Raw genomic sequence first — 15,418 nt, forward strand, 5'->3', positions numbered from 1 at the left:
ATGACATATACAATGCTAATATGTCGTGTTTAGTTAATTACCTGAGCATCAGGAGCATCGCTGGGCAAAACAACAAGGGAAAATGGAGCTGTAGGACAAATTCTGTCACTTTGAGGTAATGATACGCTGGACACGCGGCTAGCTTTTTGCTCGCTCGACGCAGGTCGGGAAATGTCATCTAAAGTGCCTCTGGTGATTTCCATAATGTGTGTTTTTAGCAGCGCTTCAATGCTAAAGTTACAAGGATGTATTTGTAACCATTAAATAACTAACTACAGTCAAAGACTTTTCCGCTAAATGTTTGGTAACTAAGGACGCAATCATCCCTGATGGGGTAGCTATGGACATTTGTTACTATGGCTACTGAACGAAATCTAGGCGGCTCAGCTGACGCTTCAATCAATGCGGCTAGCTAGCGTAGCGGGTCAAGCTTGGAGCTAGCTGGCGCTTAGCTGGGGCGGTAACGCTCGGCGCGTTAAATCATATATTTTGTTGTTTCTGTTGTAGAATTAAATTCTTTCGGCGTAGCTGGAATATTGCTTATTCATGTCTGCTCTGTGAGGGTGCGACGTTGGAGGTTTCGAGGCCGTGTTTTAGTGGTGAGTAACGTTTAAAAGTGAGCAGTTTCTGTCTATTTAGCATTAGCAAGCTAAAACGGTAAATGTTGAACTACAGTAACAATGAAATCAGATGATATACTTTGTCGGATAATACTTTTTCATTGGCTATAGCACAAGCGGTACCCACTTATCAACATTTTATACTATTTGTGTAAAAATGACATCTTTTGTCCGGGCCTTGTGTCCTGTAACGTTATTAAAGGGAGCTGCGAATGCTAAAAACGAAACAGTGAAAATGGGTGTGTAATCGCTGAGACGGAACCACCGTAGTTATATTTTATCTGTCGTATGTATTTAGATAAAGCAATTGCTTCTTAAATAGTGTATATTTAACGCATGAAAGCGAGTGTTTGGTTTTGCTCTCTGTTTAATGCTCTTCTGCCAGATGCTAATACCAATATCTTTACAGTGCTGTCATTGTAGCACTTCACCATAATCACACCCATTTCGCTGGCAGCTGCCCAAGCTCTGCAGTGTACCTGCACCAAGCAGGTGTCAGTATATAGAGGCTGTGGAGGATAACCTTTAAAGCATTGTGTATCGACAGTTTTGTAATAATGTTATTTTCTGATTCTGCCAGGTTGAATTGACTCTGAAGGGGAAGATGTGCAATGGAATGATAGAGTCAATATCAAAAGCCTTTTGGGCCCACACCTCAGCCACTAAACGGTCCTTCCTGTTGCTGCTGTTTCTGATTGTAGTGTCCACTGGGCAGGGGTCAGGTATGGGACAGAATTTGCTATGTTGACATCTTTTTCTCACAATAGACTTATTAAATTAGGTTTATCAAGACACAGATTGAATGGGTGAATATTAGAAGTCAGTAGCCCTACTCCATCTACTACACAGTAGATGTCATCAGATGTATTATGTTGTAGCCCTAATAAAGCAGCTCTGTGTAGGCATACCTATTAACTTTATAGCTCAACTACATAATTATTATACTTAAATTTCTAGTTCAACTCTTGAGTTGTTAGGCAATTTGAAGAATTTGCATTGGAAACATTAAAAAGGCTCTGTATACGCTTCTTAAATCAAAGAGGCTATGGCTACCGTTCAGCCATGTCTGAGACCAGGAGGGAAAAGATACAAAGCTGTGTTTTTGTTGTTGTTTTTTTTTGTTGTCTTTTTAAAAAAAGAGGAGAAAATCAATTATACCTCAGATGAAAGTGTTATCAAGCCATGATGGCAATAAATAAAATAATAATTTGGTTTCATATGTATCAACACTGAAGAGGATCACCACAAGTTTCACCTGGATAACACCAGGGATGCAATCAATTAATTACCTCTAACGTCTGCCCGTACATGGCTAATTAAAAGGCAGCCATGACGTCTCTATACCTTTCAGTTTCATGGTGAGGTTTATAAATAAAAATGGATCGTATAGACTGATGTTATCATATATCATATATTGATACTTGTTAATTAATAAATATGTTAATTAAATTGTGAATGTCTTGAAAAGCTTAAACAGATTTTGGTGATCCACTGACCTTTCCTAATTTGCCTCTGTTGTTGTGGTATCTTCCATAGTAGAGTGATTGTAATGACACGTTGATTTTCTGGAAAGCTGAGATTAGTCAGTCTCTTGGAACAAAAGCCTTTCTGCTCTACATTTATAAGGTCCTTTATATTTGTTAAAAAGTCTTTATCATTATGAGGTACTTTTTAATAGTGTTCAGGATTACCAGTGAGTCATGCAGGAATAATTCAGTTTGTTTTGTAACATTTGGCTCCCTCTTTTGTAATATGTCCAGCTGTTTCTTTTGTTAATCCAGAGAAAATAGTTTTCATGTGATTTGTAAGATTGCAAAAAGGTGTGAAAAAGTGTGTCTGGAAGCGGCCTTACCTCATACAGTAGTTTACTTTTAGATTTGAGATTATTATAATAATAATAATAATGGATTGCATTTATATAGCACTTTTCGACACCCTCAAAGCGCTTTACAATGCCACTATTCAGTCACTCTCACATTCACACACTGGTGGAGGCAGCTACAGGTGTAGCCACAGCTGCCCTGGGGCAGACTGACAGAAGCGAGGCTGCCATATCGCGCCATCGGCCCCTCTGGCCATCACCAGTAGGTGGTAGGTGAAGTATCTTGCCCAAGGACACAACGACCGAGACAGTCCGAGCCGGGGCTCAAACCGGCAACCTTCCGATTACAAGACAAACTGCCAACACGATCGCCTCAGATTAGCTGAAATAACAATCTGAACTCTTTGTTGCCTTGAAAAAGCAGTTTTAAAGAAATTCTTCTGAGTTCTTCCTCTCTTCCCAGGATGTGTGAGGCCGTACATGGTTCAGAACAGCTGGGTAAATCTCACAGAAACCAACAGGGGCTCATTCCCTGTGGGCACAGTATTGCAGTACAGCTGTGACCCCGGGTACCTCCCAGATGGACCCAACATCCTCACCTGCACCGCAGTGGGACGATGGTCCTCTGAACCTCCACGCTGTATACGCAGTGGTGGTAAGATATTCTCTCCACTGTTGTCTTTCTTTATGATCTGTAAAATAGTGAGTGGCTAATGTGTTTTGAGCAGTTTACCTAACATCTTTATCTCATGATTTAAACCCTTTTTTTAAAAACCATCAGTTCTTTTCAAGTTTTATGTATGTTGCACTTTGCTGTCTAATATTTTTTTCAGCCAGATTTTTTTACACAAGTACTTTTCTGCACAAGTACTTTTAAAGATAAGTTGTTTTGTTCTTCTTTTTTTTCTCCTCTCTTTAGCATGCCTCCCCCTCTCTAAACCGGATAACGGGGGCTACACCTGCCACCCATCCCCTTGTCGACTGTTCGCCCATGGCACTGTGATTGAGTTCTTCTGTAATGAGGGCTTCATGCTCAGCGGAGACTATAACTACCTGACATGTCAAGATGGAGAATGGGACGGCCCCATGGAAATCAGCTGTGTAAGCCAAGGTTGGTCAGTCCTTAGATTGATCCCATCTCTTCAAAGTTTAACACATCGGCTAAACATGAGCGTGCAGCAAATTAATGCCAGGGAGATTTGGATTTGTGGAGATGTTCTGGTTATCATATGCACATTTTGCCCTGCAATTAAAAAAAGTCTTCGAAAGACATAATTTCAAATTAATTGTGTTTATTCAAATATATTTATTTTCTCTTTATCTGTTACAATTTCTTGTAAAGCATTTTGTGTTTGTATTTAATAATAAAAATGTAATGAATAACATAAATTACCCCTGCCGCCACCACCTTCTTTAGGGTGTATAAGACCTTCCATGGTGCAGCATGGCTCAGCTAATCTGACAGACAGCAACAGGAGCTTGTTCCCTGTGGGCACAGTACTACATTATGGCTGTGATCCTGGTTACCTGCCAGCTGGACCCACCAGCCTCACCTGCACCAAACTGGGAGACTGGTCCTCTGAACCTCCTCGCTGCATACGCAGTGATGGTAAAGACAAACCTCCTAGCAATTCTTAATTTGCCTAATTCTTAGGTGCATTGTATCCTTAAAAGAAAATGATTTTTTTTTTTTTTATTATTCCAGATAAAATAAGATAAGACATAACACATCTTACTGTTTCTATACATTTATCGTATTTCTTTCTTTTTCATGGACAGTATGCCAGCCTCCATATCAGCCAAAAAATGGTAGCTACACGTGCCACCCCTCTCCATGCAAAAGATTTTCTCATGGCACTGTGATTCAGTATTTCTGTGATGATGGCTATATTCTGAAGGGAGACTATAAATTCATCACTTGTCAGTATGGGAAATGGGACACTGTAATGCCAGTCAGCTGCGTCATTGAGCAAGGTAAAATGGGATTCGCTGATACATCAGTTCATACTGTATCAAAAGGCTTTTCTTATCTGTTATAACTATTTTATTCTTTCATCTATTTTTATAGCTTAGAAAATGTTTTATGAACAAAGCCTGTAGTTATTGCTGGAGTTGAGCTGTTTACAGCTATCAACTATATTTTCCTTATCATCTCCTTTTTAAGGTTGTAGAAGACCCTCGATGGTGCAGCATGGCTCAGCCAATCTGACAGACACCAGTAGGAGCTTCTTCCCAGTTGGCACAGCACTACAGTATACCTGCAATCCCGGTTACCTCCTGGATGGACCCAGAACTGTCACCTGCACCACACTGGGACACTGGTCCTCTGAGTCTCCTCGCTGCATACACAGTGATGGTAATTTTCTTGTTACATACAACACCAGTGACATGTTAATGCTAGGTGTAAGGTAAGAATTGTTGTCAAGATCATTTGTTCACCACCTTCAACAACAAGGCATTTATGAATAATGGGAATAAAGTTTCTCTGTCCTGCTAGGTCTTAACTCTTTTCAGTGTTTATAGTGATGGTTTGCCCATTTTATCTCAGTATAACAGTTATTTCAGAATTCCGTTTGATTTTGCTGTTCTGTCATCCTATCACTCATTTATTATTTCTACCCTTAACAGTATGCCAGCGTCCATATCAGCCAGAGAACGGAGGCTTCACCTGCCACCCCTTCCCATGCCAAAGACTTTCTCATGGCACTGTGATTGAGTATTTCTGCAATGAAGGATACATTCTCAAGGGAGACTATAAATATCTTACCTGTCAGTATGGGGAGTGGGACAGCCAAATGAAGCTAAGCTGCATTATGAAGCAAGGTGACGATAAGAAAATGGATTTCAGCTAATAATTAAAAAAATCTGCACAGATAACCATATAACTGCTTGTCTGTCCCACAGACCACAGTCCGACTTTGCCACTGGGGATGCCAACTTTATCCATAGTGGCATCCACAGCTTGTTCGGTGGCTTTTATCCTGCTTCTGGTTGTGCTGTTTGTGCTTCTTCAGCCAAAACTTAAGTCTCTCCATCGGTAAGTCTGCCCAAAGATTCCCCTGAATTTGACCACGAACAAAGGGTGCAGAGTATGGAAACTAGATAAAAATGTGACTGTGTTCTTGTCCTCTACACCTAGACGCGATCAGGGTGTGTCAGGACAGCCTGTGTCAATCATGGTGGAGGGAGTACAGGTGACTCTACCTTCATATGAGGAAGCCGTGAGCAGCAGTGGAGCTTCTGCTCTCAGTTCAGAATCTCGAGTTCAGATAGTGCTGTCGGAGGGTCAGCATGCTACAGCGCCAGAGGCTGGCCCCTCTAGGCCTTCTTCCCTCAAGCAGCAGCAGCAGCAGTCTGAGATGGCTGTGGTCCATCCCGTCCCACCGTCTTCATCCTCTTCATCTCCTTCTTCCTCTACCTGGGCTTTGGAGCACGCAGGTGCTGCAGCAGGCACCTCTTCATCACAAAGAAGGCCGTCTAGAGGAAGCGACCACCATAGCCTGTCTCTGGACTCTGAGATGGATTACTCTGATGGTGAAGCTAAATTTATTTAGATGTCTTTGTATTTATTTAAAACACTTCTTAAATTTTGTAATAATCAAACTTTTGTCTTTCCTTCACAGATATTCCATTGCTGAAGGAGGCTTGAAACATGCTGCAGCCTTTGGACTTACCCAAAACAACCAGCTTTGCGACTAACCTGTAATGATGAGCAGGAGTTTCTCACCACAGCTGTCAACATAGATAAACTCAACTACAGAGGCCCCGAGGGAAGCTGTGGGTCAGTCAGAAGAGTTCATCTGGCCATTGCAAAGGAGAAGACAGAAAGGATTCACATGTACATACATGCTTACAGTTTCATGACATTTCACACACTATGTATGTATGTCTAATATCTAAAACTCAGTTTGAAAATGTTGAACAAAGCAGAAAGGAGCAGGCACTTCTGAGGGAGTTTATATTCAGTTCTGTTGGGGTAAATTGTCTATTGTGTTTCAGTTGACTGGGCAAAGCCGCAAACTCATCTTAGGAGCTATAAAGTAATTTGTCTTATTTGCTTTTCTTTTCTTTAACCACTCGTCACACCAGTCATGAAACATGGTCGCAATGATACACAAAGGCTAGTCAAATAAATTGCTGTCCATGTTATGTAAGCTCACAGCATCATCTTGAAAGATTTTCTGATTAATCATAACTTACATTTTTCGAGTCTCACTGTATATTATAAAATTCTTTGTCCCCCCTCCTTCCCCAAGAGTTCACACTGCTGAATTCAGGGTGTACATTCAACATACTTCATTCCTCCAAATATATTCTCCTCTTAATACTCATACCCCTCCCCCCAATGCCTTAGCTTTCCACTTCTATGCACAGGTATCTATAATTTGTGAAATTTAAAAAATGAATGTCAGTAAAATGCCTCCACTGCTTAGTGACATTATATGTGGCTTTGCCAGACACATTACTTGTACACAGGTAAATATTTTGTTATTAATTTATTCAGGCTGCTTGGGAATTCCTGTTTTCGTTCTAAATGGGAAGTTAAAAGGTGTATTTAATTTATTTGTGCCCAAAATGCTGTTGATCAGCCATGGCTTCTTTTGCTTTTTTGTTGTTTTTTTTCCTCTGCGGCTCATGGAAACCTTAAAAAGTAGGTATTTTCACTTTGCAGCTTCACTTTGAAATCTACTGCAGGCACGTTATATGTGACACTGTAAATGTGGTTGGGAAGATCAACACAAAAAAATAAGTGTACAGATTGTGTAATGTTAAGTGTTCACTTTGTTTGATGGTCCATTGAGTTTACCTTGGGATTGATGAATGGATTTTATTTTTTTTGTGAAAATGGTATTTTAATATATGTAAAAACCAAAAGATTTAAGTTTCCTCTGTATATATCCCACAGTCATTTTAATTAAATATAATTTAAGGTGTTACAGTTGGCTGTTGGACAGTTTTTTCATTGTCGCATCTGAGAGAGAGAGAGAGAGAGATAGATATAATAATGAAGAGACCCCCCCACCACCACACACACACACACACACACACACAGAGTCCTTCAGTGTCGCAGCCCTGATCTTTGAACGGGCAGATGACATTTATAAAGTAAGGGCATTGGGTGGCTTTATTCTCTGATGTACGAATCTGTTCCTTGTACCCTTCGCCAGCGCTGGAATATCATCAGTGATGCTCTCATGGTCGCTTCGCCTCTTTGTCTTGAGGATCAACAACCTGGTCTTCCTCTTTTTCTGTATCTGTGTATTAAAGGGGTAACACAATATTTAGTTTGACCTCATTTTCAACAGATCAGAACATCACAGTGTGGAGTGAGTGCATCTGCTCTGACCCCTTGGAGCTTTGCTGCAGAAAAACATGCAGGCAGCTGTCACACTTACCGTCAGCTGGTGGCTTGACTCTTTGATAACATCTGAAGCCCAGAGCGAAGAGAAAGACCTCAGTGCACTGGAATGTGATGTATAACAGAGGGAAGAGAAACATGGCCCCAATAACCTCAAGAGGAAAGGCCACCTTTAGGATTGTAACGCACAGCTGGATGTTTTGACATCCAGTCTCCATGGAGATGGTCCTGCTGCATCTAAAAATAGGTGAAGCAGTTTTCTTTATTAACTTTTGAGACTACATATTTTAAATTTGAGAGCTGAATCCTCCTCTGCTGTAAAATATATGTTCTACTGAACATCTCATTCATATGTAAATTGTTTATATGTTAATTATTTATGTGAGTGAACACAAATCTGGGCAGAAATTGGTTAGTAATTAGAACACAAGTAGTTTTGGCAAAGTGTAAAAAATGTGGTTATGATTGTTTTTTGCAGTTGTGTGAAGTAGTTTTTTATTGATATGTTTAGATGAGGTGAAGCTAATGTTAATTTATCTATGTGCTGTTGGTTAGTTAAAGATTTCTAAAAATATAATTAAATATTCCCTAAACAGTCATTTTTTGCATCTATACACATTTTTCTTTTGAATAGACTCAAGAAGACTCAACAAGTTTATTGTCATTTCGTATGGTGTTACCCAGCCTGAAACAAAATACTGTTTCTCACCAGCCTCTACAGTGCAATAAGCAACATGGTTTAAAAAGAATCTGTTTAAATAGAGCAGTAAAAAGGCAGCAATGAATTGCAACAATAGTTATGGATAAATAAATAGCATAAAATCTAAGTTCTAAAACAAACTCAAGACACATAGCAGCACTATTTTCACAGAAGGGGATGGTTAAATTAGGTAGTGTATCTGGGAAATGTAATGTGTGTGTGCGCGTGTGTGTGCGTGTGTAGAATAGAAACATAACATACTTTTATTAATACATGGAGGCCATATTATTAGGTACGCATGTTCAATGCAAATGACATTGAATGTCGACATGGTCATAAGAACCTGCTGAAGATCAAGCTGAGCATTAAATGTGGTGTGGTTGCTGGTGCCAGTTAGGCTGGTCTGAGTATTTCTAAAACTGCTGATCTACTGGTTTCAATACACCCATCTGCAGGGTTTACAGAGAATGGTCTAACAGAGAAAATATCCAGGCAGTAAAATGCCTTCGTTGATGCTCCAAGCCGATAGGAAGACAACAGTGACCCTCCGGCCCCACAACACATTGAAGCTTGAAGCAGATGGGCTACAGCAACAAAAAACTACAACGGATGCTTCTCCAGCCTGCTACGAACAGGACACTGAGACTACATTTTGCACAGGTGCATGAACTGAACAATATAAGATTGGTAAAGCGACACCTGGTCTGATAAGTCTTGACTTCTGCTGTGGCAGTGGGATGGCAGTATCACAATTCCATCCTGCCTTGTATCAATGTTTCAGACTGCTCGTGATGGTGTAATGGTGTGAGTGACATTTTCTTGGCACTCTTTGGGCCTCATGGTGTCAACTGAGCATCATTTAAATGCCACAGCCTTCCTAAGCATTGGTGCTGGCCATGTCCATCCATTTATGGCCACTGTGTATCCATCTTTTGCTGGCTGCTATCAAGCAGGACGAAACATCATGAGAACCTTTCAGTTTAGTAGCAGGCGTACACTTGTGGTGCCATTTCCCCACCAAAAATATTATTTTAAATTGCAAAAATAAAACCTGCTTACAGTAGCAATTCATGAAAGACAATATTTAAAAAAACGTTCTGCTTTCTCTTTGAAACTGCATCGCAGCAGTAGTTCCAGTAAGAGTTTACACATCAACTGCCTTATTTCCTCTTGCATAAACAGTGCAAGAACACTGACTATTGTTCAAGAGCAGTGCAGTATGAGAAACAGAATATACTGCAGAGAGCCTCTGTTTAGATTTAACATGAAGCATAAAGTTTAGGCACAACCTGCTTGTTTTAGAGTCAAGGAGAACACTTAGTGTGTATTCACTTACTGTGGACTGAGTCTGCATAAGACAGACATGACATATCCCAGTGTAAAGCCAATCAGGGGCATCAGTGAAGCTGCAATAAGAGCATCGGGCATGAGGATCATCCATATTACATTTCTGACAATATAGAAGGACAGGATGCAAATAATGATGCTGGAGATGATCAAAATACTGAGACCAACCTGTTGAAAAAGAGAAAACAGATTACAGTAGTCAAGAACTGGTTTTGATTAGGAGTGAAACACTAAAGCCTTCTTGTTTTACAAACTCTGCCGGTAACGTAAGCCGCAAATTACCCAAACTGCGTGCAATAAATCAGTTCTGGTAAACACAACTTGAAGATATTTCATGCCACAGTGTAAAAACCACAGGTGAAAATAATAAACTGACTTTTTTTTTTTTTGGCTGGGTCATTTTCAAAGTCCTGAAACCAGAAACGATTTTTTAGCAATTTATAAGAACAGCTGCTCTTATAAATCTGAACATCTGCTGTGAAACCTGCATAAATCTAGTCATGCAATGGCATGTGTCTGAGTGTGGGAGTCTCACTTTTTTGACCGTCACTGCGGTGTTTGGTTTGAAGTGATTAATAGCGATGCCAAAAGCACAAGGCACCAGGGTGAAAGCAAGAGCGGTGAGGATGCCGGCGTACGGCACGGCATTTTCCAATCCAGTGAAGCCTTGAGAGAAGATATACAGCAGCAAAGGCATCAGACCCAGGGCTGCAATGTTGGAGCAAGTGGTCATCACAATGCTGGGAGGGCAATAAAGTGAAGAAGGAAAATCATCGCACTGTAAGTATCTCACTGCATTATTTACTTTAAAAGCAGTGCAATTACTGCAAACAGGAGCATCAGCTTACCTGAGGTTCATGTCGCCTTTCACAACAAGAGAAAAAATGTTTGATAAGGTTCCCCCGGGACAGCACCCACAGATAAGCACGGTCACTGCCTTTATGGGCTCCATCTGCAGGATTTTGGCAAGACTGAAAGCGGTAATGGGCATGATGCAGAACTGGGACAGCAGGGCAATGGCTACTCCTTTTGGCTTGAAGAGATAGGCCTTAATTTTGAAAATCTCCATCGTGCAGCCCAGGGATATCATGGTGATAAAAAGGTTGAGGACAGTCAGTATATTGACGGTCTTGTTTATTGGTCCCTGTATGTTCAGGGTGGCCAGGGTGACATTGTCAGATGCATTTGCTTCATTAAAAAGGCTCCCGCCATGAACTTCTGTCAGGTTCATCATAGCACTTGCACCAGTGTTGCGATTTTACTGAGATTTGGCTTTCACCTGTCACATGAAAGAAGAGGAAATGCAAACAAGTTAAAGACATTAACATTTCAGAATTAAAGGTCAACAATATGTCTGTAAGCACAATAGCTCAAGAAGTTTTAAATGAATTCTGATAAAACTTTGTAGGGGTGCAGAGTGGGGTCATGTTAGGGACGCATTAAAATTTGGCTTACATCCACCAAGGTCTTCAAGGTCAACTGAACGATTTACTGGTTAAAAATTGACAGCAGGTCTTATAACTTAAAAATTTTGATTCTTACAAGTGAACTGTGTATCGTCAGCATATGGAAAGTACCATATAAAGATTTAAAGTATCATGTCACATTTGATCTCTGACCTCTCCTTCAAGGTCAATAGATTGATCTGAAGGTCAAAGTGCTACATAAAACTGTTTGAAACTTTGTTTCTTCTTCTTCTTTTTTATTTTTTGGAAAACTAACTTTTATCACTTGATACTGATTAGTAACCATTTGATGAATTGTAGTAAACAATGCTATGCGTGTATATCTACACCCACATAGATTTTGAAAAAGTATTATACTCAGAATTAGGTGATGTATATCAAAAATTGGTTTTATTAGGGCAAATAACAAAAGCCTGCTCTCTGCACCAATCTGTCGAAATGTGCTAATCCGTTTGAAGTGCATGGTTGCAAGTTCCAAGTTCCAGCTAGATTACGAACATTAACAACTTTAGTGGTTAAAGCACTGTCAAAGATAAATCCTTGAGACTAGAGCTTCTCTCCAAAGGTTTGCTTGGTGTGCACAAAGAGGATCTTTTGGGGGAAATTAAACCTCTTTGTTGTCATCTGCCATGTGAAGTATCTTATGTTGTCTAGTATCTAGTAGTAACTGATACTTAATATTCATGGCATGCTCTCTGCAGGGAGAAAAACAAGCCATTTTTTTTAAAAATGTGGACAGTGTGTGGTGTTAAACTAGAAGTTTTCAGTTCTGTGAAAAAAGAAAGCACATGTTGCAGTGGTAGCTTTACTCTAGATCCTGTTTTTATTTGTTTGCATTGTGTTTTTAGTGCACTCCTTAAATTTTTTAACTGGAGTTGCCAGAATGTGCATAACACGATAAGAAAGCCTCTTTATCCCTTTTTATTTATTGAAGGTTCTGCAAAATTCAAGATTTTTAGCAGTGTACGTTGCTCTCATTCGAAACAAACTCCAGTTCCAAGCAGAGTTGTCACGGGGTGAAACGGGACAAGTTATTTAGAGTTTTTATTGTGCATGTTTTCCAATGTTTTATCTGTTTTAATATTTTAATATTGTATATTGGGTTTGTTTGTATGAGCTTTATTGCATGTTTTTATCTTATTTAAATTGAACACCTGTCCTGGAAAGACTCCGCCCCTACCTGATAATAAACTGTTCACACCTGCGAGAGATCCCAGAGAGGCCAATAAGAGGGCCTGGCAGACCAAAGGAAGCGTTTTTCGACCGAGAGGCAAGAGAGGACTGAAGCATGAAGGCACCCATGAGTGTCACGGGAACGGACGAGAGCCTGGAGTGACACGGAGGCTTAAGAGATGGGGCCTGAGAGGCCTGACGTGAGGCTTTAAGATAATTTACAGAGTGACATATAAGGCGGCTAGAGTTGGCTAATGGAGGACCAGCGCGCAGAGGCACCAGTGCGCACAGGACGGACAGCACCAGCGCACAGAGGACCAGCGCACAGGGCACCAGCGCAGAGAGTGACAGTACCAGCGGGGAGAGCGGAGACAGCACCAGCGGAAGGCACGGGACGGCTGTGTGGCTTTGCAGTTTTAAAGAAGCGGCGGGCGGAGTTGAGAGCTCTGCCCACCCGGGGTAAGTCTTCGACTTGTCCCCTTTTATTGAATAAAAACTGCCGGAAGAATAGTGACTGCCGCTCCTCTCTTTCTCTAGCATATCAAGACGCTAATGCGGAAAGGAAGGAGAGGACTCCGCTGGGTTCCCCTTTTACTTCGCTGGATTTCTTAACTCCCTGGGACTTTTATGCTGTGGTGGATCCCACTGGACTTTTAATGTTGTGTTTTATTGATTTTTATTGTGTTATCCCTTGGCCAAGGTTGTTTTAATTTATCTTACATTTTTAACTATTTAAATATAATAAATTATATTTTAATTCTACAGTTTTTTAATCGTGTGCTTTCCCTTGGCGGCTCCACTGCTCTGTCCGTTTGGAGGAAGGTTTCCTCCCTTTAAAAAACGACACTGTGGAAATAAAATCAGCCTTTCCGCTCCGTTACAGAGTAAACTTTTACAAGTCTTATACACAACACAACACAGTCCAACACTAAAACACTGGAATCGGTGCCAGTCTTTCCCTTTTCAAATAAATAACAGGTGAATAAAAACAACACCTTCTTACCTTAATTTCAGGCCACTGGCAGCAGCGTTTACTCACTCACACACTTGTGTCCAGCTAGCCTTGTGTGGTCCAAGTGCTTTTCTCAGTGCTTACCCCCCCCCAACCTTGTCCTCCCTTATTTATCACATGATCTCAGGAAAAACATGATGGTAGGTGGCTGACACTGCAATCCAGAAATCTGTGATTCATGCAAAGATTTCCCCTCAGTCAGGCTTTTATGTGAAGTTATCCTCTTTTGTGGGGCACAATGATGTGAAAGGAATGCAACGATCTGTTTATAAAGGCAAAGGGGCACTTTTATTCATTCATCCTTGCTTTCATTTAAACAGACGTGCAATTAATATTGTGCAATGAGGCAGAACACTGAGGTTACTTGGCAAAGTTAACGGTCTTTGTGTCAGCACATGTTATCAGTGTGCTTTTTAGACAGAACACAAATGTTGTCAAGATAAGATAAGATAAGATACCTTTAAATCTGTAGAATATGACCCAGACTGTCCATGGTAGCCCACCTGCAGCTATTTCACTGCATTCCTTACCAGGACCTGTCTGTGTAGGTTCTCAGTCATGCGGGACACAGTAACCTAAGGAACTTGGAAAGAAAAAGCGACTAAGTTTCTTGAAAATGTTTCACCTCTCATGTGAGATGCTTCTTCAGTTCTAACACTAAATGGTGAAGAGTCCAGTATTACTGGTTGTAATCCGGATACTGCTCTTAATAAAGAGTAAAAAAATAAAGAATACTTCAAGTGACTGATACATTAATGAAGCGCTAGGATTTTATAGAGATTTGAATGAAAGCAGATTATAAAATGATGAAATAAACTAAGGATTACATAAATAAAAATAAAATAAATAGATAAATAAATAAAAGTCCTTAACAAATAGTACTTTGTTAAGGAGCTTTGTTATGAAGTTGTGCGCATCACACAGCTTCATAACTCATAAGCGAGCAAGAGAAACTTAAAGGCAACACGTCGGTTTGTTCACAGCTTTGTTCGTAGCTGTCAAACATTCGGCATCGACCACAAAAGACTTTGGAAACATCTGGATCTTGTACAGTGTCACTGTATCGAGGTACCAAGATGTCTCAGAGACAACATCACTCAAGCCAAAGGGATCACCCCAGCACTGCTCACTTAAGTGAATTTAAAGCCCTCAGAAGAGCATTTAAAAATTGTTGCAAGGAAAAACAAGACCTGGAGAACAGGATGAAACAAATGCAAGAGGAGAAAAGTGCAGAAATGATAAAAATGCAAGAAATTACAGTGATGAGAAAAAAAAATGAAGGCTTGCAAGTGATGTTTAATGAAGCTCTGGGAAGAAATACACAACTTTTAAACAAGAAGCAAGCTGGAGGTTTTACCCCAAGAGCTGCTATGCAAGATCCAAGACAAATCCTCCCAGACTTTGAAAAGAAAAATACAGAATTATGACTATTTTACAATGAAACACTGAACTGGAGGAAGAGGAACAGCAACTGGAGAAAAATTGCAGAGATATGCAGTGGAAAGTCCAAGAAATGGTGACCAAAAACACCCATTTACAAGAACTGTACAACAAAGTCCAGTGCGCAAATACTGAAATGCAGGAGAAGCAACGACAGGAGCGATCTCAGAAAAACGAGCAGTCTTTACTTGAAGAATTGCTGATGATGACAAGCCATCCATGAAAATGAACAACAAAGGAACAAGGACATGCATGAAGAAAGCAAAGAGCTGCAAGACAAGAATGATGAGAAACATTAGAAGAACTGGAGAAAAGGTTTAAGAAACTGGAGGTGCAGCATGAAGATCTGTTTAGTGACGTGACCAACCTCACAGCACAGAGCAAAGACCTGCAGGAGCTGTGCCTATAACAGAAGAAAATGCAGATTGGGTTTTTGTGGAAGAACTACTCAGCTGCTTCTTAAGTTAAGCCTGGACAAG

At 40.4% G+C, this 15,418-nt stretch overlaps 3 protein-coding genes and 1 long non-coding RNA gene across 12 annotated transcripts in view; 2 read left to right on the plus strand and 2 right to left on the minus strand.

Moving 5' to 3' along the window:
* The window catches only part of fsip1 (fibrous sheath interacting protein 1), a gene marked incomplete at its 5' end in the record, with an annotated part of 29,689 nt that extends 29,486 nt beyond the window's left edge, over positions 1-203 (minus strand). For all 5 annotated transcript variants that reach the window (XR_014273146.1, XM_082516056.1, XM_082516058.1 and 2 more), the window contains one exon: positions 42-203. Coding sequence is in view for 4 of the 5 variants with exons in the window: in XM_082516056.1 (XP_082372182.1) it covers positions 42-203 (162 nt within the window). The remainder of the gene's footprint in view (positions 1-41) is intronic.
* On the plus strand, positions 28-7,385 carry LOC309695416 (sushi domain-containing protein 4-like). 4 transcript variants are annotated; one of them, XM_082516047.1, is made up of 12 exons: positions 28-115; positions 508-599; positions 1,201-1,342; positions 2,906-3,097; positions 3,362-3,553; positions 3,860-4,051; positions 4,222-4,416; positions 4,607-4,798; positions 5,071-5,265; positions 5,347-5,479; positions 5,582-5,976; positions 6,066-7,385. In XM_082516047.1, the coding sequence occupies exons 3-12, from the start codon at positions 1,225-1,227 to the stop codon at positions 6,089-6,091; spliced, it is 1,830 nt and encodes a 609-aa protein (XP_082372173.1). In that variant the 5' UTR covers positions 28-115; positions 508-599; positions 1,201-1,224; the 3' UTR covers positions 6,092-7,385. The 4 variants fall into 4 exon arrangements, with proteins under 4 accessions (XP_082372173.1, XP_082372174.1, XP_082372175.1 ...); XM_082516048.1 differs by lacking the exon at positions 28-115 and adding an exon at positions 174-192; XM_082516046.1 differs by lacking the exon at positions 28-115 and having other exon boundaries at positions 200-599.
* On the minus strand, positions 6,373-13,697 carry LOC309695421 (hepatic sodium/bile acid cotransporter-like). 2 transcript variants are annotated; one of them, XM_082516060.1, is made up of 6 exons: positions 13,491-13,697; positions 10,697-11,127; positions 10,384-10,588; positions 9,838-10,016; positions 7,839-8,038; positions 6,373-7,697 (listed from the first exon to the last, which is right to left on the minus strand). In XM_082516060.1, the coding sequence occupies exons 2-6, from the start codon at positions 11,080-11,082 to the stop codon at positions 7,636-7,638; spliced, it is 1,032 nt and encodes a 343-aa protein (XP_082372186.1). In that variant the 5' UTR covers positions 11,083-11,127; positions 13,491-13,697; the 3' UTR covers positions 6,373-7,635. The 2 variants fall into 2 exon arrangements, with proteins under 2 accessions (XP_082372186.1, XP_082372185.1); XM_082516059.1 differs by lacking the exon at positions 6,373-7,697 and having other exon boundaries at positions 7,715-8,038.
* Positions 12,383-13,249, plus strand: LOC309696143. Its single transcript, XR_014273360.1, has 2 exons — positions 12,383-12,946; positions 13,025-13,249. It is a non-coding gene; the product is annotated as an uncharacterized lncRNA (long non-coding RNA).
* Positions 13,698-15,418: the final 1,721 nt, after the last annotated feature.

This window comes from Aulonocara stuartgranti, assembly GCF_965226115.1.
Source record: "Aulonocara stuartgranti genome assembly, chromosome: 19".
Classification (NCBI taxonomy): domain Eukaryota; kingdom Metazoa; phylum Chordata; class Actinopteri; order Cichliformes; family Cichlidae; genus Aulonocara; species Aulonocara stuartgranti.